We start from the raw sequence: 24,774 nt of genomic DNA on the forward strand, positions 1-24,774 counted from the left end.
CTAGTGTTCCCATTGCTATCGCCAGGGCCTTGCTTTCTGACCATGGCTGCTCTTGAGTGTCATATTGACTGAATCTAGAATCACCCAGGAGACAAACCTCTAGGTATGGCTGTAAGGAACTTTCTGGATTGGGTTAAATGACGTGGGAAGATCCATGCTAATTGTGGGTGTGCATGGGATGGGCTCTAGGCTGAATAAAAAGGAAAATAGGTAGAAGGCCAGCATATCTCTCTCTCTCTCTCTCTCTCTCTCTCTCTCTCTCTCTCTGTCTCTCTCTCTCTCTTTCTCTGTGTCTCTCTCTGTCTCTGTCTCTGTGTCTCTGTCTGTCTGTCTGTCTGTCTGTCTGTCTCTCTCCCCCTCTCTGCTTCCTGACTGTGGACCCTGTGCCAGCCAATGTCCAACCACCAAGACTTCCCAGCTGTGAGAGACTATATCCCTCAAACTGTAAGCCAAATAAGCCCTCCCAGCCATAAATGGCTTGTGTCAGCTACTTTGTCATATCAACAAGAAAAGCCAAAAATACAACCCTTAAATAATGAAGTGGTGGAAAAGGCGGAATCAGAAAGTTCCAGATTCATAGTTCAGGTCACCATCGATCAATGAGTCACATGATCCTGCATGCCTCATATGTTATCAGATGGATTTGAATCATTTCCCCATTTGTATTTTGAGTGTCTGCTCCCTAGCTGGTGGTGCTATTTGGGAGGATCTGTAACCCTTCAGAGGCGAGGCCTAGTGGGCAGAGGAGGTCACTGGGGTGAATCTTCCAAGGTTATTAAACCCAGGCCTTGGTTCCAGTCCTGGGATTTCTGCTTCCTGGTTTGGCTGTCATGTGACTTATTCACTATGTCATGCTCCCACTGCCACAGAACAATGATGTAAGAACATACACCTACAGGACAACAATTCTGAGTTCATGATGTAAGCAGCGGGCGCATGGCGTGTTTGTGCTGTGGCTGTGCTGGCTAGGGCTGTGGTTGACACATGCGAAGTGCGCAGGAGGTGTTAGGTTGTGGCTTTGGTTCTCAACAGTGGCTCGACTCCCCCAAGCCTCAGTTAATCTTGCGTCAAGCCTTTTGGTTCACTCCTGCAGACACTTAGCTCAGTAGTTCTCAAACGAATGAGCTTTATTTCTCTGCCCTAAAAGTTGCATATTTGAATATATTGTTCCCCCCCCCCCCCCCCCCCCCCCCCCCGCTGCTAGGAAACTCAGAGCAAAATCTTCCATCTATCTCCTGTAGTTGCCCAATGTCATGGGTTTTTCACACAAGTATTACTTGGGTCTCAACTTTTGTTGTAGCCAAGTTTCTCCTGTACTTCATTTCTCCTTCCTTACTATTGACTTCCATGCTGTGTGGCTTAATTAAAGAAGGTTGCCTCAGATTGTTTTTGGAACAAAGTCTCATAAGCAAATAACTTACTTTTTGTTTTGTTTTGTTTTGTTTCGAGACAGGGTCCTTGGTTGTCCTGGACTTGCTCAGTAGACCAGGTTGGTCTCAGGTTTCTCTCTGTGTAGCCCTGGCTGTCCTGGGCTCTCTTTGTAGACCAGGTTGGCCTCAAACTCACAGCAATCTGCCTGCCTCTGCCTCCTGAGCGCTGGGATTAAAGGCTTGCATCACCATGATCAGCCAACAGTGTCCATTATGGAGAAGGCAAACAAACAAGGGCTAGCAAGGTGGCTTGGCAGGTTAAAGACACTCGCCTCAAGGCATGGTGACCTGAGTTTGATCCCTGGGTCCCACATGATAGAAGAGATCTGGCTTCTGCAAGTTGTCCTCTGACCTGCACACGTGTGCCATGCCACATACATGTGCAGTTACTAACACACAGAATAAATAAATGTAAAACAAACAAATAAGAATAGAATTTACCTTTTAAAAAGTCTCTCCTTCCCTTCCTAATTCTTTTATCTTTTTAACTCTTACATGTGTGATATTTTCCTTGAAATACAAAACCAAATGGCAAAGAAAACTTTAGTGCAGGTCTGCCCCACATCTGTGAGCATCGAAGGGGAGAATCTACATCCTTTCAGAGATTTTTACCAAGGAAGAAAAGAACCAAAAGTTAGACTTTTTCAGCGTCAGTTCACATTTTATCCTGCATACTTCTAGCCATGCACCTACTTTTAGAAAGGAAGCCATTTAGGAGAGTGGACAAAGAACAGGGAGATACAAAAGGAAAAAGTATTCTGATGGGATGAAATACTTTCCATTTTCTCCCCATATGAAAACAATGCATTTTCATTAAAGAAAATTTCCGCATACTGTACAGATAAGCAGTGAAAAAAAATTGATAAAAATCATGAACAGAAGGAAATATTTTAAATATTACCTGGGGGTGCATATGAGATTACAGTTATGGAAAATTTTGGAGGCTACCTCTGCTGGTACTTCTGTTTGTTTGTTTATATATTTATGTATTTATATTTTTTGCTTTAAGTCTTTTGAAAGGGTTCTGAATTATACCTTACCAAAATTAAGAATCATGGAGGCCAGTTTGGCTTGAGGGACCCTCTCACAGCATCACTCATGAGGAGCCAGAGCCTCCTACTTTATAACGTCAGGAGGGAGGGAGGCTTCCTGCTTCTGAAGTCACTGTGGAGAACGCGTGCACGTAACTTAACTTGCACTTCTCTGGTGAGCCAGTTCACACTGGCTGCCTGGGGAAGAACAAGGTGGCTTTTTTTTTTCATGCAGTCAGGATCTTGACAGTGGAGACCAGGGACTCTGAATTTAAAACATAAATTTATATAAAACAAGAGAAGAGCTAGGAGTGTGGTGAGCACTGACTAGGACCATGTTTTCCTCTTTTATGTTTTTTATTTTTATTATTTGTATTTAACCTATAAAAGGACTTGTGGGGTTTTTAAAAAGGCATACAACAAAGGATAAGGATAAATATGCAAGAAATATGAGGTACAAGGAAAGCAAGGAAGAGAAGTAAGGGGGAGTGGTACAAAGGTTCATTTCCTAGAGACCGTATCTAGTGTCAGAGGTGGGCTGCAAATTGGTCTTGAGCTTCTAAATGCCAAAAACGAAGAAGCAGACACAATGAGTCATCAAAACCAGGGCTTGTAGGCAAGTCAAAAGCCTGCATATTCTTTACACACTTGTATGTAAGCATACAGACACAACACACAATATACAAACACATCACACACACCACATGCACACACATGATATATACACATCACACACACACCACATACACATACATAACATGCTTCATATACACATACATAACAAACACTTAATATACATGTACCACACATACACACACAACACATACACAGTATATACACATCACACACACACTACACACATAGACCACACATACACACATATTCTCTCTCTCTCATACACACACACTACACACAGATACTCACATACAATATACACACACATACCATACTTACACACATACACACACACATGCACACGTACCACTACATACACACATGTGCACAAATACACACACCCAAACACACAGATATTCTGGCTTTGCTGGTTTTGACTGTTAATGGAACCTCCCCTTGTGGACCTTTGTAACTGGCACTGTCGCTGCTCCACCCCATCTCCTGTGTTCTATTAAGACCAAGCTCCTGAGAAGAATTTGTGAGGTAATGACCTGTGACTGTAGCTCTATCTTGGAGTGAGTTGGAGGTGCTGAAGTGGGAAGGTTCTGAAGCAGCCCTTGGCTGGAAAAGGAGTGGATGGACAAACATGCCATCATCCTTGCTTCTCCATGGGGTAACTCTCAGCTCTGAGCTACACTAACTTCTCTCCGAAATAGTGTGTCCCTGGGAGAACTGGAACCAAGCAGAGACTCTGGGCTCTAGTCAACAGTGGTTTCAACATGGCTCAGCACACAGCAGTGATCAAAGCACACCACATCATATAGGGTCTTCTTGACTTAGCCAAGGGCAGATCCGCAAGACCAATGCCAAGGCTATACCCAACACCACTCTGCGTAGGGACCATTTCATGGAATGAACTGGTAGCATTGCTGTGTGGAGCTGAACCACTGGCTTTATGTAGCCTTTATTTAGCCTGCAGTTGCCTAATCTGTCTGTCTGTGCCTCTGTCCCCATGCCCAGCTCTGTGTGCCTCTCTTTCTCTGTAGGCTAGTCTTGAATGCTATAGAGTTGAGATTGACCTTGAACTCTTCATCTTCCTGTCTCTACCTCTCTAAGTGCTCAGTACAGGTGTGTACCATCACACTTGACTGTAGATGATGCAAGGAATGGAACCCAGAGCTCTGTGAATGCCAGGTAAACACCACCAACTAAGACAGCCCATCCCACTTTACTAGCATCTAACAAGAGAGAACCAGCTGGTCATTGGTCCCACTGGCTCTGAAATCCTGACCATACAACATGCTGCATGTACACAAGTTCAAGTATTTGGAGAGGGGAAAAAAAACCCTCACAAGTTTCTTTCCCAGTTTGCTTTTCAGATCCCAGTGCACTTGGCTCAAGCCTGCAGGGTGGGGCACTACAAGGTGGCCTTGGAGGAGAGAAAAACCAGTGTCTGGAGTGGCTACCACATCTCTCAACACAATACTTAAGTGGAGTAGCTTTGAGAGGGACAGAGCAGTCACTGTGGGTCCCAGGGGTGTGAGGGCAATTTGCAAATGGCCAGGAAACATCAGGGCCTTTGGAGGCATGGAGAGGTACAAGTGGCACCATCTGCTTACAGCACAGAACAGGGTGGGCAGAACATCCAAAGAGCAGCGTTTACGCCAGAAGCTCGGAGGGCAGGATGCTTTCATGAGATATCTGAGGACCCAGGAAGACTCCTAACCCTACCCTTTGGCAGGCTAAGTTAGCACATTACTTCCCCAACCCCAAAGTGTGCTGTGATCTCTATCACGGAGGACCATAGAGGAGAGTGCATGAGACTGCCTAGCCCCCAACCACAAAGTAGATGTCCTGTCAACACAGGGGTTGCAGTGTGTTGGCTGAGCCTGAGCTCAAGAAATACAAGGGCACCATCTTGGGCTATAGATGTGCCAATACTCTAAAAGTAAGCAGTTTTTGTTTTTTTTTAAACTCACAGCTATTTCAGACCTACTTTGCATCTTTATTTGATTAAATCCCTGTAAAGAGAAAACACACACATCATCCAGATTATGCACTCTTATAGACGACTCTGCCTTAGGGTACTTGAATTCATGATTGAATTTTGGGGGTGGGGGGGGGAGAAGAGAGAGAAAGAACTCTAAAACGAAACCAAATGAGACAGTTTGCCTGCTACTTTTCTGTACGAGCTAGCTGCTATTGTACTGAATCTCCTCTTTGGACCCAAAATTTCCTGTAACGAAAACTGAGTTGGTGACAAGCCAGATGTACCTAAAGTTCTATTCTTTTGGGTCTTTTGGTTGCTTCCATTTCTAGGACCGCCCCCCGCTCCCCGAGAGGTCCTTTATGTGGTCATAAAGAGCCACTTCTGTCTGCCACCGTCACACTTGGGTGCTGAAGCCTTTGAAAATGGCTTAGCCCATCTAACCCTAATGGGCCCTTTGCTTTGTTTTTTCTCATCAATAAATTAGAGAATGTTTCCCATCTTGTCACCATTGTCGTGTAATTTATGTCCCGCAGCCTCAGAGCCTCATTCAAGGCCCAGGAAAAATCTGTCTGCTCGCCCTGGAAGATTCATTGCAAAGTTTGTTTGTAATTAAACTTACAGCAGAGTCCTGCGAGCGGAAATCACAGATAGGTGGTCTCTGCTGCTGTCACTCTCACCAAGTCTTCCCAGGCTTGGCCCCAGCTCCGTGACACTCAGCCTGCAGTGGCAGCCTGTTGCTTTTCTAAGTCATGCGATGATCTCTGTGCTGTGCCGTTAGCCCCTTGTTTCCAACATTGCTAATTTCTAATTGTCAGCATCACATAGTTGAGCAGTGGCTGATGTGAGGTAGACTTCTCTCTGGTGTGTGCGAGCAGCCTGGTGGTCTAGAGTGAGCTGTAGCATTGGAGAGATGGCCTCCACGAAATGTTCTGGTCCTAAGACGGCATGGTAATAAGCCATATCGTGTGGTTGCATCTTTGGTTGTCCATGTTGCGGATATCTGTGACTTTTAAGGAGGTTTCTTTTTATTAATTTTGGTTATATGTATATATGCATGCGTGTCTTGTGTGCATGCATGTGAGTAAAGGTGTCATCAGAGTTCAGGACAACATCAGAGTCCCTGCAGATAGAGTTATAGATGGCTGTGAATTGCCCAAAATGGGTGCTGGGGGAAAACTTGGGTCCTCTGCAAGAACAAGTCTATTCTAAACCCCTGGGCTGTCTCTCCAGGGCTAGATACTTGTGGTTTTTGCTTACCAAGCATCACTTTTTTTTTCCTGGAAATACAATCCCCTAGTTACTTTATGGTCCAAGCAGGCTGAACTTACTATCTATTTCCAGGTCTGTGCCAGGACTTAAGCCCATCAACTGGTGTGTATTTTCCTCTCTGGGCTCCGGCTGAGTACACAGCTTAAGTCAGCTCTTGACAGTTCAGAATCTCCACAGGGACTGCAGACAGCATTCTTTTATCCAAAGTTTCTAAATCCCCAAAGCTTAACAATTCAAAGTGGATTTTCAGTGACTGATGTTTGGCTATTTATCTTTGGTAAGATCAGTTTTCTATTCCTTCGGTTGCGGAACACAGCTTCACTGATGACACACCATCAACAAGAGTCTTGACGAGCCACACTTCTGTGACCGTCCAGGCACAGTCAAGGGTTTGAGTAAAACCCGTGCTAAGTCTTATCCCATGCTGCCATGGCCTGAAACATCTGTGTTTTGGATAAGAAATATGAACTTGAGCAGACATTTTTGCATTTGTCCAATACCATTTCCTGTCTGCAAAGTTCATCTACCTCACAGCCATCCTCCTCAGCTTAAAAAGCCCAGCTTATTTCCCATGCTCCAAATGAAATCTCCTCCCCTTAGGGAAGCACACCCCAACCTACTGAACAGCATCGGCCATGCTATCTCTCTCCTTCTCCAAGCATCAATATAAGGGGTCAATAACACGTCATGGGGTAGAGCCTTCGCCAAGCAGGCTCAAGGCCCTGGGTTCAAGCCTCGGTTCCATTAAGAGAGAAAAAAAAAGTCCAAAACCCAGGAAATCAAATACTGATCCATACACATTCCAGTGATTTCAACACTGTGCTCTGATCATCTTTGCGTACCCTGTCACCTTTCCTGCCTCCTAGGGTGAGGGACTTGTCTTGTGCAGTGTAGCCATGGCAGTAGCGCATCTTACTTACAGTGCCTTCCCACAGAGAGAAAAGTGGAGGAAACGTCACAGAGCCACTGAGAGCACACACATCTAGTTCTTTAAGTTGGAAAGCGTAAGCGTTGGGATAAGCCTATTCAGAGAAAAACGCAGACAACCGTATTTTTTTTTTTTTTACCAATATAGAAAAATGAAACGCACTATAGAACTGGTAACAGACACATCAACTGCGATCAGTTATGGATGGACAGGCGCCTCCAAATTCCAGCAAGCTGAGGCTGCCTCAAACTTGTGAGTCACAGGACCCCTCTAGAGGCTGCTGCATGCTGAGTACTCTGTGTGTGTTTGCCACATGGAATGAAAGACTTCCTACCTACTGGGTAATTTATTGGCAATGAGAGCCATGACCAGGAAAAAGGGAGTCCCAGCTGTGGGGCAGCCCCTCTGAGGCTAGGCAAGGCCTTATCTGCTAAGGGTACTGATTAGGGAACTGAAGGGTATGAGTGAGTTTACAAGCTGCTTATATAGGGCTGACTAACGAACATATGTGGACCGTACTTTCTACTTCTGTGTGCTTTCTTTCTCAGGAGTAAGAAAGTAGCAAAGATGACCCCTATTTGGCTTAACCATTGTGATGTGTTCCTGAGTTTAGGGATGGGTTTAGAATCCTACTGATCCTGAAGATGCTTCATAACTAGAGGGCTCCCCACACCTGGCAACCCTGACGTCCTTACACAGACTGTATGTAATCAATGGCATCGGGACTTCGATTGCCTTTGAACAGGGTTTCCAGCATGCTGAGAAAATAGTTATATAAGAGCTGCCTCACATTTTTGGGGGGCTCACATCAAGGGTTCCAAGGGAGACTGTGCCAGGGGGGTAGGCCAGCAGCAAAACTCTGCTGTGCCTTGCCTCCGACAGTATCCCCCCAGATCACACAACATAGCCTCTACCCCGGTATGATATAAAGGTTGGACCAACTGTGTGCTACGTGCATGTATCCATGGGACCAAAATAAAGGGGGTGGGGGTGGGGCGAGACCCAGTGTCAGGTGCTTCCTGGCTCAGTGGGAGACTGGATGGTCAAAGGAGAAACTTCCAAGACGGCAACTGAGGTAGATCTGAGGTTGCTGTTACAGAATATGCCAAAGAAGGTACCCCAAAGCAAATGAAACCTAGGAATGGGGTGCTCAGGTATTCTGGCACGGGTGGGACTTTGAATGGGCAGAGTGCTGGAGGTGGACCCCAGATTACATCCAGGCCACAGCAGTTATCAGGTTCTGACTTTTCTGTGATACTCTCAGGGCAAGAAAGCTAGGCTGACGTCAGGATCTTCTCTGACCCACTGGTGCGTGCCAACCGCTCAGAGTACTTCCGGGGCTTTTATGAGTTGAGTAAAATGAGGGCGGAGCTGTAGTTCCAGCTTCCTGCTCCTCCTCTATTACTTTCCATCAGTCTCGGGTGCTTGGTGTTGAGATCTAAGCAAGACCACAGGGTAAGCATGCTTGGGGGAACATACTGCATGCAACTGAGGTCCCCATACAAACAGCAGTCAGCCCACTCAAGGTCTCACAGTACCCCTCAAGTACCCCACCGACGTTCCCAAGTACCCCTAAGCTTTCACTCATTCAGTGGTCTTAGATGTCACAATTGGCTTCTGAAGATCCCGTTGCCCTTGAGTCATGCCCACTGTTCAACTTTGGCTAGCCATGCTGTGCTCTTGGGGACACCGTGAAACCTTCCCAATGACTTCTGTGTCTCCTGTGTGAAATGAGAGCGCTGGACTGGATGACCTCTATGCAGCCTTCCCTTCGTCCACTCAAGGGGAATTGTGCTCAACATATCGTCTTTTGGTCCTAGTGAAGAGAGTGTCTTACTCTTTGTCATGGAAGTCATGCAGGCATCCTAGGTTTGTGCCTCAGCAGCTGGGATGATATGACTAGCTGGTAGCCTTAGGAACCCCATTTTTGTTCTTCCTTTCTTAGCATTATACCCCTACGTTCCCATTCTTAAAGTACCCAGGACAGGGGCTGGAGAGATGGCTCAGTGGTTAAGAGCACTGTCTGCTCTTCCAGAGGTCCTGAGTTCAATTCCCAGCAACCACACTGTGGCTCACAACCATCTATAATGTGATCTGGTGCCCTCTTCTGGTGTGCAGGTGTACATGCAAGGCAGAAGACTGTATAAATAATAAGTAAATAAATCTTTAAAAAAAATAAAAAAGTACCCAGGACATCTTCTTCTTCTCTTCTCTTTCTTCTGAGCCACTGATCGCCATCAGGTTTGCCAAAGGAATTTGGAGGCACTACCTGGGTTCTCGATGATAAAATTCCCCTCTCCATAATCCTTTGTTTCTTTTTATTCTCAGGGAGGCTTGCCCCGGAAGCATCTCTCATTCCACTGACTTCATAGTCTGTGTGTGTGTGTGTGTGTGTGTGTGTGTGTGTGTGTCTGTGTGTGTGTGTGTGTGTGTGTGTGTGTGTGTGTGTGTATAGGCCTTGGGTCAACCTCAGGCAGTGTGTTCCTCAGGTGCTTTCCACCCATTTTTAGAGACAGAGTCTCTCACCAAGTAATCTAGGTTGGCTGAGCAGCAAGCTCCAGGAACCCATTAGTTTTCACCTCCTTAGTGCTGGGATTACAAACATGCATTACCATGCCAGACTTTTTAAAAATGTGGGTCCTGGGGTTCAAATTCCAGTCCTAAGGCATGTGTGGTAAGTATTCTACAGACCACACTGCCTTGTCAGCCCTAAGCTGTGCTTTAGCTTTTGAGAACCCCCAACCCCACAGCACACCCCAATCCCCCCATTGCCCTTATGCTAGGCTTTTGAGATTGATTCGTTATTTTCCTGTAGCTATGACCAAACTATGTGAAGGAACAAGTGGGAAGATAAAGGACTTACGTCATGGTTTCAGAGGCTCTGTCTACTGTGGGGGTAGGAGGACAGAAGAGGAGCTTTATTCACCTCACCTTAGGCATGGGGTAAAAAGGAATGGGGAGGAGCCAGGGTCAGAATGCGCCCCGCCCTGCCACACCCTGCCCCGCCCCCAAGACCTGTCCCAGTGACCTAGCTCCCTCAGGTTAGCTTCACATGCTAAAGTTTCCAGAACATCCCAAGACAGTATCACCAGCTGCGGGAATGTAATGTGTCTATTGGGGCATTTGATGGTCAGATAACAGACACAGACATTACTTTTCCCAGCACTGAGAGCCGCCGCCCACTTTGCTCTGTACAAACAGTCCATGGAAGCACTCTCCTCACCCTCCCTAATACTGATGCCAACATGATTCTCCCACTTGAACAAAGCCACATGATGCTCAAAGGAGTTATCTAGACCAGCAAGAGACACCGAGGACCAGTCATTCAAGGTGAGGTCTGGGTGCCTTCGGACCAGTGGGTATTAGGGGCCCTCCGTAGTGCAGACAATTTTAAAGCTGAAATGCATTTAGGAAATCATTTCATCTCAGTGAGCTCTTGGAGAACCTAGAAGATTTAAGAATACATCCAAGCTGGATAAGGGAACGGCACAATCGTATGGATGCATGCCCACACATTACGCATGGCTATATTTATACTACAAATGTAGTCTCTCTTTACAAGCTGCCATGGAACACTTTCAAGAACTGGTACACTTGGCCACGAAAACCTCTCCTCAACCCTTTCCATTTAAAACGCTGGGGTTGTATTGCGAACAACACGTCCTCCAGCCCACATGCATTATCTTCTCCTGTGGGGACGTAGTGTTCCAGCCAAGAGGAACAAAATTGCCATTGTCTAAATATGCCCAGCTCTCCCCAACTCAATACTTTCTTTGTCTGTATTGTTCCCGAGGCTTAGAGTGACTCCCTGTATCTGTCTATGGGGCTTCTAAGTGTTCCTCAGTCCTACCTCAAACACTGTTTTCTTCACAGGGCTGGTCCTGACCCTTGCATGTCAGCCCTCACTAACAAACATCTTAGTGCCAACCTTTGCAGTGAACTGAGGCCCAGCCTTCGGGATTGCTAACATACAGCATGAAACCTCCCATACACAACAGCAGTCAAGTCAGAGATGCTGAGCATAATGCAGAGTTGTTTGCATCGCGGGGATGTAGAAGTAAAATAAAATAAAATAAAAAATATATGTATATACATGTACACACCTATATGTATATGTACATACATATAATGTACATATACATATATGTACCAATTTCAATACATTCTAATAGAAACATTCTGTTTTACATTAAATACTCATTTTGTCCCTTAAATATTCCTCTGTTGAAACTGCAGCATTCTTTCTACTGATTTGCATTAACTTTCTAAGCAAAAGTAAATAAATTTATATAATAGGCTGAATCAGCAAATAGGATTAAGTCAAAACATCTTTTGAAAAGGGGAAATGGCTAATTGAGTATGAGTGTCAATAGTTAATGCAAAGAAACAGAAAAGGAAAAAAGGTCACCCATCGAAGGATTTGTTTTTAGACAAACAATACTTTTATTTATAAAACACGTGACTTTTAAAAAAGCATGTGTGTGCATGGTGTGTGTGTGATTATGTGCGTATGTGCTATATGCATGAATGTGTATATGCAGCTGTGTAATGGTTAGTTGTTTTTTGTTTTTGTCAACTTGATGCAAGCTAGGGTCATTTGGGAAGAGGGAACTTCAATCAAGAAAATGTCTCTATCAGCCTGGGCCTGTAGGCTAGCCTGTGGGGGCTTTTTCTTGACTAATGGTTGATATGGGGGGGCTCAGGCCACCGTGGGCAGTGCCATACCTGGTGGGTAGCCCTCAGTTGATGAGAAAGCGGGCTGAGCAAGCCAGCAATCAGTGCTCCTGCATGGTCTCTGTTTCAGTTCCAGCCTCCAGGTTCCTGCCCCGAGTTCTAGCCTTGGTTTGCCTGGGTTGACTAGAACCTCTAAACCAGATGAATCCTCTCTCTTTTACTCCTGTTGCTTTTGCTTAGTGTTTTATCACAACAATGGGAAGCAAACCAGGACAAGATGCATACGTTCATGTAGAGCCCAGCGTGACAGCCTTAGGTGTCGTCTTTAAGGATGTTGCTCACCTTGTTTAAGACAGGGTCTCATTGGCCTGGATGTTATCAAGAAGCCTGGGCAAGCTGGCTAAGGGGTCTCCGGAGACTTTCGTGTCAGTCTCCGCTTTCCTAGTGCGGGGACTGCAAGGGCACGCCACCGTTCTTGGCATTCTTATGTGGGTTTGGGGGATTGAACTCAGGTCCTCATAACTGCAAGGCAAGTGCTCTATGGGCTGAGCCATCCCTCTGGCCTCAAGAATGTAAGACTTTCTACTTATGTGCCCAGTAGTTTGTTGGCAAGCGACACTCACGAGGCAAAGTTCAATTGAGCAGCTCATGATATCATAACCCAACTGGTCACTTTTCTCTGGTGCAATGAAACAAAAGGAAAAGTAAAGGAAGATGGGGGCAGCTACCCTCACATTTGCATAGACCTTTACAGTTTACCAAGCTTCATCAGCACCATATTATAATGCCTGCAGATGCTACTGATACTGATGCTATCATCACCTTATTTTGCAGATGAGGCAACAGGGGTCTAGAAAACTTGCCTATTCAACACACTTTTGTTTGGAGGGGTAAAAAGGACCCAAATACATCTTACAGGGTCAGAGATCAGACTTAGCAAAGATGTTTGTCTGCCTCTTCCCTTCCTCAGATCCCGTGGAAATGGCAGAAAAGATACACATGTAACAACCACCATAAAACAAGAAAGGATGTGGTCAGCAGATACACATTCTGAAGAATTTCTGCATGGGAGAGTTTATGCTGGCAAGAAGCCTCAGAGGAAGGGCCTACCCAGACAGCCACTGCGAGGACGGGAGCATTCTGAAGTCAGAAGTGACTGGCACAACGAGCAGCAGGGGCTGCGGATCACGCGTGGCCGCGTGGCCGCATGGCCGTTAGCACAAAGGACAGGATGGTTTAATGAGTGACAGCAGCCATGTCCTACCCTTTCTCCGGCCAGGAAAGCTGCTGGTGGGCGATCTGGAAAAGCTTCCTTCAAACGTCAGGAGACTCACAAATACTAGTAAAAACAGAAGCGTGAGCCATTTTATCTATAACCCTGGTTTATTTTTCACAAACGGAATCAACCTAGTTATCCATAGATGGATGAATGGATAAGGAAAATATGGTAAATGCACAGAGAGAAGTATTGTTCGGCTAAAGGGAATGAAAAGTGTCACTCACAGCTTCTTGGATGGGACTAGAGCTCGGCATGTCAAGGAAAATAAGCTGGGGACAAAGAGACGAGGAGGTCGCGTTCTCTGTGGGAGCTTAGAAATGGCTCTCATGAAAGTAGACAGACTACCGGTTCCCACAGGTTACCGAGGGTGGAAGGATGGGCTGGAGGAAGGCCAGTTGATGGAGACAAGGAACGAAATTAAGTAGGAGGGGCAGCTTTAAGGTTGTACAACACAGCAGGATAGTTATGGTTGACGTTAATTATGTAGTTCCAAATAGCCAATTAAAAGGATTCTTGACAACTTCTAATACAGATAAAGAAAAGATGTTTGAGGGGACGAACATACCAAATTTCTTGATCTAACCACCGCAAATTGCGTGTATTGCAATATTCCACTGTATTCCATAAATATAGACAATTACCGAGTCAATGAAATTTTTAACAGACTACCAGGAAGGCAGCTCAATTGGTAAAATGTTGTTGCCTAGGCAGGAAGGCCTGAACTTTGTCCCCATGGAAAAAGCTGAGCTTCGTGCTGTACTGGCACTGGGACCTGGGGCTTGACAATTTAGGGGCCTTCTTTGCTAGGCAGGCCAAGCCAAGGGATCCCTGAGACGTCCAGCCCCGGGTCCCAGTGAGAGATTCTGTCTTTCGAGCTCCTGAGGGAAGATAGCCAGCGCTGACCTCTACTCTCCATACACAGGCACATGCACACGCACACGGGCATGTACACACACATACAGATATGCACACATGTGCACATGTACCTTAATAACTCATTGCAAACAATCACATCTCTCCCACCTCCCCACCCACATATGAAACTTTAAGAGTAGACTTTTAAAGTTTCGGGCCTCAATTACAAAAAAAAAAAAATGTGCATCAGAATGAACGCTCTCCTCAAATAGCTCTGACAACATTTACAGAAAGCCTGTCTGTAAAATAAGCCATAAAGCAACAACTCTCAAAACCTCAGAGTCACAAACACCACATTTTCTGACCACAATATAATCAAGTTAGAGGTCAAATTGGGATTAGGAAAAAAGAACCAACTCTCTATACTTATTTTTTTTTCAATTATATAATGCACGGATTATGTCGATTTAAAAAAACATGATACTGAAAAATAACCATCATGTATCAGATCTTATATAAGCAAAATAGTAATTTCTCACACTTACAGATTAATGGAAGAAGACCTAATTGTCCCAGTAGACAGAAAATAGGAAATAAGACCCAATACCTAGAGCTAAGTATGGTGGTACACGCCTTTAATCACAGCACTTGGGAGGCAAAGGTAGGCAGATACATCTATGTGCTCAAGGTCAGCCTGGCCTACGTAGCACATTCTGGTCCAGACAGGGCTACCTATTGAGAGAGACCTTGTCTCAATGCAATAGCTATTCGTAAAAAATCCATTCTCTTGACTGAATTAGGAATAGAAGAGGCATTATCAAACTGATAAAGTGTACAAGTAAACATTTATAGTAAACTGTTTTCGGTAGCAACATATAAGAAAAGGTCATTATTTATAGATAATTATGTACTTAGAAACAAAAAGTTATATTTTCTTGAAAATCTTCAAAGATAAGCAAATGTTAAGGCTATACTGTGCTCATAGAATATCTCAAAAGTAATGTCAGTAGAACTGCAGAGTCAATATAGGTTTTGTAAAAGTCTCCTAAGGATTTTCAAGGAAAATTGACAATACAATTTCAAGTTCCATTAGGAAGAGCAAATATTTACATAAATCCATGACAACTTCCAAGGACTAAGATAGAGAGACAGGTTCTACAGATTAAGCCTTGCTATAATCGCTTGTAGTTACGAACATTAGTTATAGATGCAAAGGCAGAGAGACGGTCAATAGAGGACAGTTACCGAAGGAGAAAATACATGGGAGCTTGATACTGGACAGAGCTAACACTGTAAATTTGGTGAAAGAAAACAGTCCTATCAATGAGGGACAGAATTAAAACAACCCTTGTTCACAGAACAGAGGAAAGTCAATTCTGGGTATCACCATATTAAGTGGATTGACCTAATAAATATTGTATGTTTGTAGTTCTTGGGCAGGAAGGGGTTTGTGTGTGTGTGTGTGTGTGTGTGTGTGTGTGTGTGTGTGTGTGTGTGTGTGTGTAAGACTGTGTGGGGGACAGGGGAGGGCACAGAAGTATGAATGGAGAATATTCTCAACATACAAAAGCTTGAAAAGAAACAAAACGAAATGGCGTTTTTAATGTGCAAGACTTTGATAATTTTAGAAAATAATGTAAGAGTTAGCTCTATGTCCTTGGAATAATTTCTTAAGAAACAGAAAGTACTAACATAAAGACACAAAACATACATTTAAATATATTAAAACTAAGGGCTTCTTTTGAGCCAAAAAATACTATAAAAATTTAATATGAGCTACTGGAAAAATAATTACAGGGGATAACAAGCAAAGCATTCAGATTCAAACTATGCAATGAACCTCTAACTTGGTATTGAAGTAGCAAACGTCAAATTTAAAACCAGGAGGTAGATACAAGCATGGGTAGTCTGTGCACACACAGGCTGATGGTCAGAGAAGTGCCAGCTGGACAGCAATACCATTTTACACCTAACATATCGCTAAAATTAATCTGTTCCGTAATACCAAATATTATAAAGCTGGTGCATCCTCGAAAACTTGCCAGCACTTCCAGGAGACATGAGAGTGAACACGACAGCTTCAGGCACAAGCTAACTTGGAACTATCTTCTGGTACTCAGAAAGCATGCTATATGACTTAGCAATGCAACCTGTAGGCAAACCCTAAAGGAAGAGTTGCCGACGTTTATGAGGACACATGGTCCAGACTGTTCACAGCAGGGAAACAAACAAGAAAACCCAGAAATTTGAGTCTGGAGAAATGACTCAGTGGTTAAGAGTTCTGGCTGCTTTTACACGGGACCTGGGTTTGATTCCCAGCATCCACATGGTAGCTAACAATTGTCTGTAATTCTGGGGGATCTAGTTCTGGGGTATCTGATGCTCTCTTCTGTCCTTTGAGGCTACCAGGCACACATGGCATGCACATATATACCTGCAGGCTAAACACCAATACACAAAAAACAAGTTTTTAAAAATAAGTATTTATAGTAATAATGATGCTATATTTATTTATGTATAGTAAGTTCTACATACTCACACTGTGTTGGACTAAAATGAAGGAACTGCGGCTGCATGTGCCGTTCATGTTAAACAAGAAATTAAACTGAATACAATGTCAAAAGACCATGTTTATACAATTTAAAACCAAACAAAACCAAATATTATAGCCTTTAGAGATATATACATATACAATTACTACTAGTACTACTGCATTATGGGTCTTATTATGCACTATATGGTCTTGAATTAAAAGAATATCCATGTACTTCTCCCAGTGCTAGGATTACAGGCATATGTCACCCATTCTCTACTATCTGCAATTATTGTTTTTATTTTTTAATATTATTTAATTAATTTATTCAGATTACAACTCAATTGTTGTCCCATCACTTGTATCCTCCCGTTCCTCCCTCCCTCCCGCTTTTACCCTATTCCCCTCCCCTAGGTTTATGACTAAGGGGGACCTCTTCCCCCATTTTATGGTGATAGGCTATCAAGTCTCATCTTGGTAGCCTGCTTATTCTTTCTTTGAGTGCCACCAGGGCTCCCAACCAAGGGGAGGTCGTCAAATATGGGGCACCAGAGTTCATGTCAGAGTTAGTCCCTGCTCTCCACATAACTGTGGAGAATGTCCTGTCCATTAGCTAGATCAGAGTAGGGGTTCAATGTTTACTACTTGTATTTTCCTTGGTTAGTGCAATAGTTTAAGCAGACCCCCCTGGGCCCTGATCTTCCTGTTACAATGTTCTTCTTGTAGGTTTCTAAGATCATCTGGATCCTTCTATTTCCCCATCTCCTAAGAACGAAACACCCAATTATTGTTTTTTAAAAGCAATGGTGGGGTAACTGTAAAAATCTGGGTGATGCCAGGTGCGGTGATGCATGCCTATAGTCCCAGCACTCAGGGAGGCAGAGGCAGGCGGATCCCTGTGAGTTTGAGGTCAACCTCATCTACAAAGTGAGTCCAGAACAGCCAAGGTTATACAGAGAAACCCAGTCTTAAAAAACAAACAAAACAAAACAAAATTCTGGCTGATGTTTTTCTCTAAGGGACAGAAAACAGCGTGGATGGAGCTCCTGGTAGTGTAGACAGGGCTGGGATTACCTGGCTTTGTCAGCTGGGCAATGCCCAGAGCTATCTGTTTAATTGTCCTGCTTTCCACATGCCTCCAGAGTATACATGCTCTCTTATACATTTTAAATGCTACACCTTTTATAGGAACAGGAGTCATGTTTTAAACACTTAAATACTCAAAAGACCACTCCTTTACAAAACAGTGTGGTGGTTTTATGATTCATTTTCTAAAAAACCCGTTGAGCAAACAAGTCCCTCTAGTGTTTAAACTTTTGAAAGCACGTGAGAAGATGAGAGACTTCCGAATTTTATAAAAACCTTGGGCTATCACAATTCAAGATTTCCAGGACCCAACGGCACTGATTTACAAATGAGAATAGTGCGATATTCATGAATCATATCAAGTAGCAAAGGTAACGAATACATCAAATCTAACAAGCAAACCAGTAGACAGGAAGTTATCAAAACACAGACAGCCCATGACCACATGCATCAGAGGAAAAAGGCAAAGGAGTATTTTGATGAAAGTGAACAAAATGTGATAAAATTCAACAACCATTTCTGATAAAAAATGTAGGCAGGAACTTCTAATTGGTAGCACTATCTGCTTCATGTATCTGGCGAGCCTCATGCTCAGCGGTGAAATACTAGGAGCATTCCCAGTTCAGTCTGGAAGGAGCTGAGACTGGTACCTTCCTTCCATTGCTCCCACTCAACATTCTAGAAGGTCTTTGCAATTGCAATCAGCCAACAGGTAGGGGCAGGACAGTAAAGGGCGAACTCTGCCATCATGGACAAGTTGAAGGCACCCATGCGCTCACACACGCATGCACATGTACACAGACTTTGATTTACAAATGCGTACAGGTGACTCTGGATGGTGCCCAGCTGTGAGCCACAGTTTTATCTGAGGGGGAAGAAAGAGAAGCCAAGGGTAAAGAGGGGCCCTGAGAATGGGGCGAGGGCGATGGTTCAGTTGGTGAAGCGCTTTCCTGCCAAAGCACGAGGACCTGAGTTCAGATCTCTAGCGCCTGTGTTGAAAACCTGGTAGGGTGCGAGTCCGTAATCTTAGCACTGAGAAGTCAGAGACAGACAGAAGGATCCCAAGGGCTCAGAAGTCAGCCTGGCTAGCTGAACCAATGGGTTCCGGGCTCACTGAGAGATCCTGCACTCCTACTGGGCTACTGGCACCAATGGCGGCCGAGGAAGGAAAAGTCACTCTTCTTTGGGAGGATGGCGGCTCCTAGGTGGCCCCTGCCTCACTGGATGGCTACACAGCCATGTGGATACAGGCAGCATTAACCGGACAAACAAACAAACAAACTAACAAACAAAAGACATCAAGTTGGAAGAGGACGGGATGAGGGCACCAGGGGGAGTTGGAGGTGGCTGGATAGGGTTAATATACACCATACAATGTGTGAAGCTTTCAGAGACTAATGACTGTTTATGAGCGGAACAAGGATGTCAGTGACGAACATGTCAAACTGAATGTGGAAAAGCCCCAGGGGCCTCAACTGAGGAAGGCTGGGAGTGGGAGAGGAGGTCTTCCCCAGGGAAGAGCACAGCAACTGGTAGTGCACATGGTCAGCCCTGAAAACATACATACAAGTAACATTATATGGACTATAAGTTATATTTAGCAATATATGTGCACACACACACACACACACACACACACACACACACACATACACACACACACACACACTCCACACCTTAAAGCATGTAATTTGGGGCGGGAAGTGTGTCTCAGTGGTAGATTACATACCCATCTTATATGATGCTCTAGGTTTATTCTACAGCACAAAAAGAGAAAACAAAAGGAAGGAAGGGAGGAAGGAAGAAAAAAAGGAAGGAAGGGAGGGGGAAGCGCAGAAATACCATCAGTGGTTTGTAGCGCAGTCACAAAATGGTGCTACCCACCCTACCACCACCTAATTCCAAAACATTTTCATCACTATGAAGTCAGCAACCCTTAGCAGGCCAGATACTTCTTTTTTAATTTGGATAGGCTTTGCCACATTGCTTTACCAATATTAAAATAACGCCCTTTGACACCACATCACTGTGGTATACAGATTTAACGGTTTCAAGTTGCCCCTACTTCCCCTCCCTGTGTATAACGGGACCTCACTGGTCTCCTTGCATAAGGACAGAAAATGCAGTCCCCCACACCTCTGCCTTCACAAAGATGCTGACTGCATCCCGGCATGCTTTCCACGCTCACAAAGGTACCAAAACAGCTGGGAACGGGGCTGCAGCGGTAGATTTCTTGCCTCACACAAGCAAGGCCCATGGTTCCATTTGCAATATTGGGAACAGGGAACTAAATGGCAACAAAGCGTGCTCTAAAGTTGCATCAAGGGCTGGAAAGATGGTCCAACAGCTGAGAGGATGTGCAGAAGACCTGAGTTTGGGTCCTGGCCCTCATGTCAGGAGACTCACAACCACCTGTAACTCCTGATGCCCTCTTCTAGCCCCCGTGGGCACAAACACTCATGTGCACACGCCTTCCCTTCCCCGCTCACATGATTATAAATGAAAACACACGCTTTTTAAAAATGCTCTGAAAGTCCAGCCTGACTTCCACTAGTATTCTACAGTCTTTCAGAGGATATGCCACTGTGTAGATGTGTACATGGCTACTATTCTGATCTTGTGAAGGGCTCGGGCATTCTAGTGACCCAAGGCTCTAAGTTCAATGCCATGGCAACCAGGAACCAAAGGCAACAACAGCGTTTTTGTTTTTGTTTTCTCCTTCCCTCCAGTTAATGCACTGACTTCATACTGGGTTGCTCTGTCCTTGAGTGACAAGTACCTACGCCCACACTGCCAGCGACTGAGGCTTCCTCTGCATACACTTACTTCCCCCAACGTATCTGGTTCACACCCACCCAGTACAACAACTGGCTCTGTAAACTGGTTCCAGCTCTGCTGCTTGGCTTCCAGTCCCGGGCTGAGAACATTGCCAGCTCAGCAGCCCGGTTGGATGACGCCGGCTCCCCTTTCTTCCTTTCCTCCCTTGTGTTTTAAGGAATGTCCAAAGAGAAGATAATTAGAACCTGCAAGAAAACCCACTGGCAGGCGGGAGGGAAGCAAACTGTGGTGACTTAGGGACGCCACCACATGTTTATCGGTATGCTTTTGTAAGTAACATGGCAATAAAAAAGAGGCTCCTATAAAAATGCCACATTCTTCAAAGCTCTATATAAACAACATTCTCCTTTAAGGAGTGGGGGACTCAGTCATGTTCCCTTCCCATCATTTCACTTCCAACAAGTGAAAGGAACCCTAATTATACCATCTCGTAGTGCAGGCATTTTCAGAGCCAAGTGCAAAGAAACATCCACACACTTGCATGCACACACGCATGCACACAACATGCACATGTGCTGGAAAGATAAGAAAAGAATGTGAGGAGGATCATTATATGGCATAGCAGCACAGTGCCAGGGGCAGCAGGGTAGGCATCTCGCTACCTCTATTTGGGTTTTCTGACCACTGTATTAAGTATACATACTTGAACTCCAAGGCCAGTTTGGTCCTGTTCTCCTGAGTGAGTGTGCCCAGCACCACCTATACACCATCAAGGTGTGCCTGTGTGCTCTGCTTTCATTTCTCTCTCTGCTTTGCTGTGAGGAGAAGCAGAGCCCTTCGCCTGTGTGAGAGGCTCCAGGACATGCATTCCAGAGTGGCCCTCCCCAGGAGCCAGTTGTGGGCAGGTAACCGAAGCTGTTAATAAGAGTAATTGGCACACCGCGGAGGGGCTGCTACAGTGCTGTGATTTGCTCAGTTACGGAGGTCTCCCCTGACCAGATGTGTCGGCAACGGTGATAGAAATATTTTCCATATGAGCTTTCCTCTCGCCTGCTTAAGTGCTCCGGGCTGAGTGAGGTGGGCCCATCTGTCATTTACTCCACACAGTGAAAAAAAAAAAAACCCAACAGGGAAGTTACAAACTTCAACTACAAGCAGAGGCCATTGGTGTGTGCGTTCAGCTTTCAGTATTTCTAATCTACGAGGCATCTCCCTTTCTCTCTCTCAAGAGCTCCAGTCCCCAAGAGACTATCCATAGTGCAGAGGGCAACTAACAGGCGAAAAGCCTAGGACAAACGACCACCTCAGCCTTGCAGGATGGGCATGGGTTGGTGAGGGCGGCAGGGTGGGGGGGGGGGTGCTGCTGGAAACATGGAAGCAGCTTAGGGGGAAAAGGCAATTACATTAGCTTTCAGGGCTCGCTTGGCTCCTGATGAGGCGAACAAAAGGCAAAGCTGAGAAGTGGCCTCGTGGCCTTTAAACACACACACACACACACACACACACACACACACACACACACACACACAGAGTCCTGAGGCTTTTCAGAGAGGAAGATGAGTTCAGGAGAAAGGCTCTGAGACTCCCCATCAGGGTAGCAAAGGGATGGAGGAAGATGCACAGTTGGTGCTGGCTCATTTGCAGGGCAGGGTGGAGACACTAAATGGTCCTTTCTCCCCGCTCGGTGATTAGTACTTCCAGGCTCTGCCTGCATCAAAATTGGCTCCTGGAGGCACCAGTGATGGTCAGAAACAAACAAACCAGAAAACACACGAGCCAGACCAATAAGAAGTTGTCCTCACAGACCCTAAAACATGCCTCCTTTTTTTTTTACCCCCCTGGCACACTTGTAGCTCCGCTGGCTATCGCATTGCCTCTCTACACCCATGACAGAAAGCAAAGCACAGGTTTACCGGTGTACATCAAAGCAAAGTAGGAGAAAAGGATGGCATGAAGACAGGGAAGAAAGGCAATCTCTTGTGCATGCAGATTCTCTCTGAGCACAAGACGAAAAATGCCTCGAAGGCGATGTCCTTCCTGCATCTGTACCAGACTGTACTGGAATCTCACATACATTGCCCCAGACCCCTGCAAACGGCAGAAGAAGCAGGCATGCCTTAGACATCTGTCACCCAGGTCATGCCAGGTGTCCAGGGTGGCAACTGCATGTACAGGCTCAGCACGAGATTTAAGAGCCTTCAAGAAGAATAGACATTTCCCTGTAAGAAAAGCCTAACGTAAAGTCATATAAAGCATTATTCTTTGCACACCACAAAAAACCTATTCCCCGATTCCTCTTCATAGATAGAAGTGGAAATTTAATGCTGACAAAAAGTTAATTTCTGACAAGATATTTTATTTGGCTTACCTCTCCCCCAGGTCTTGCTAACACTGCTGTCTCAGTGTGGAGCAACGCTAATAACAGGTAGCTGACAAGCATTATTACCCAGAGTCAAAGCTACCCTGGAGGAGAATCCGTCTGCCAAGTGCTAATGCTAGCAGATGCACTTGTGTGTCGGGGATTCCAGCCTGGAGTTCCGTAGGCACCGCGCTGGTTCCCTGGCTCTTTCCCTCACTGTACTACCCGTGCTCCAAGCTCAGCCTCTGCTCTGAAGAAAACTGGTAAGCTGATCTCCTCATGTAATAACGTCTCCTGGCTGGGGGAGGGGACAGGAGCCAGCTGGGAGCTGGGGTGGGGGGGGGCTGCCTTTAACAGAAAGCAGAAAAGGGGAGGGACAGAAATGATCAATGTGGAGTGTGCATCTGGCCTCATTCATGAAAAGGGCTCCAAGGTAAGCACTTCGAATGCAGGGGGATGGCTCTGCCTCCTCAACTGAGGCAGGCAGGAGGCAGTGGGCTGCAGCAGGAGGAGCTGCAGGCTGGCAGCTTGGATTGCCAGGAGGCCCGGGGCCTTCTTGCCTCTGGGTCTGAAGGGTGTTGCCAGCCCTGGGCTATAGTTTATTTTTCTCATTGGTCCTACTTCAAGAGGTAGGTAGTTGGCTTCTGCATTCTCCTTCTCCATCTGACTCGATGGCGGCAGAAGTCTAGGCAAAGACTCCATTACCAAAGGCATTCTGCAAAGTAAAGAAGCCATCAGCATGCCACCTGCTTGTCACATGAACATGAGTGGATGGGAGCCGGGGAAGCCTCTGTATCTCCCTCTTGCTGAGTTCCTGGGTCACTAGAGCTAAAGCAGCATAGTGAGGAATTATTGTTTAGGATGTAAAAATAAGTGGTGAAGTGGGGACAAGTGAGCTCTGGGTGGTAATGTTGCCAAGAATCCGTGGGATGCGGAATGTTCTGGAGAAAGAAGACTTGAGTCTTAGTAGATTCAGCGTGACACTCGGAGTGAGATCAGGGGACACGAGGAGTGCAGAGGCTCACACAGACCTGTGGAAGCAAGCAGGGCCCCAGAAATGAGCTTTGTCCTGTAATAATTTAAATCAAGGCCCACAAAGCAGGTTACAACCCACAAAGCACAGTCACACAAAAGCATTTTGAGGGTACTGGTGGCCAGGGACACTGGGGTGGCACCAGGCCCAGTGGAAACAGCTGCAGTCCTGGAATCTGGCATGTGTTGGTTCAAACCCCAGTTCTATTATTAACACTCTGTAGGTCTCTGGGCTCCTGTGAAATGGGGAGGTGTCACCTGATGGTCAGGAAGGTACATCGGAGGTCACATAGGCACCCAACTTGGCACAGCATGTGCCATACAAGTTCTAGAGACCCAGACTTTGTCTTTGGTCTGATATAAAGTCAGAACTCAGCACCCAGAAAGTCAAATGACAAACACTTGAAAGCTCCGAGTTAGTGGCATTATCCTGCATGAAAGACGAATCCGTTGAGCCCAACTACAGTCCGCAGCCTCTTACTACCACTGACCATGCAATGACCATTTAATAGTGAGACTCCTGGGAAGGCTTGGGTGAAAAGCACTTAGAATTCCTCTTCCCAGAGAATCAAGAGAAAGGAGAATGCTATGGTCCCCATATCCACAAACTCTACTTTGGTGGTCATTCTGAGCCTGAGGAGTCAGGTTGTATAATCCACCCCACTGGCAAGCACACCTGGATCCCCTTGCTCCCATTCTTACCTCCTCAACAACCGTCCTTCCAGCTGCAGGTTTGCCTGCAGTGACCAAGGAACACAGCAAGGGCAAAGAAAGGAGCGTGTAGGGTTTGGTTTTTGCCTTTGCATCCTCTCTTCCTTCCTTCCTTCCTTCCTTCCTTCCTTCTTTCCTTCCTTCCTTCCTTCCTTCCTTCTTTCCTTGTCATTGTTATGTGTCCACACTGGCTCTTTTCTGCTT

At 45.5% G+C, this 24,774-nt stretch overlaps 1 protein-coding gene across 3 annotated transcripts in view; it reads right to left on the reverse strand.

Annotated features, from left to right (window-relative positions):
• The window catches only part of THSD4 (thrombospondin type 1 domain containing 4), a 555,462-nt gene that overhangs the window by 156,640 nt on the left and 374,048 nt on the right, over positions 1 to 24,774 (reverse strand). Inside the window, exon 1 of one of the 3 annotated variants that reach the window (XM_084782534.1) lies at positions 22,837 to 23,050. The exons of the other annotated variants lie outside the window; for them this stretch is intronic. Within the exon in view, the coding sequence (XP_084638660.1) occupies positions 22,837 to 22,908 (72 nt within the window). The 5' untranslated portion in view covers positions 22,909 to 23,050. Of the gene's footprint in view, positions 1 to 22,836; positions 23,051 to 24,774 lie in introns of those variants that run through there. 3 annotated transcript variants of the gene reach the window in all.

Source organism: Acomys minous, assembly GCF_964271855.1.
Source record: "Acomys minous genome assembly, chromosome: 5".
NCBI lineage: Eukaryota > Metazoa > Chordata > Mammalia > Rodentia > Muridae > Acomys > Acomys minous.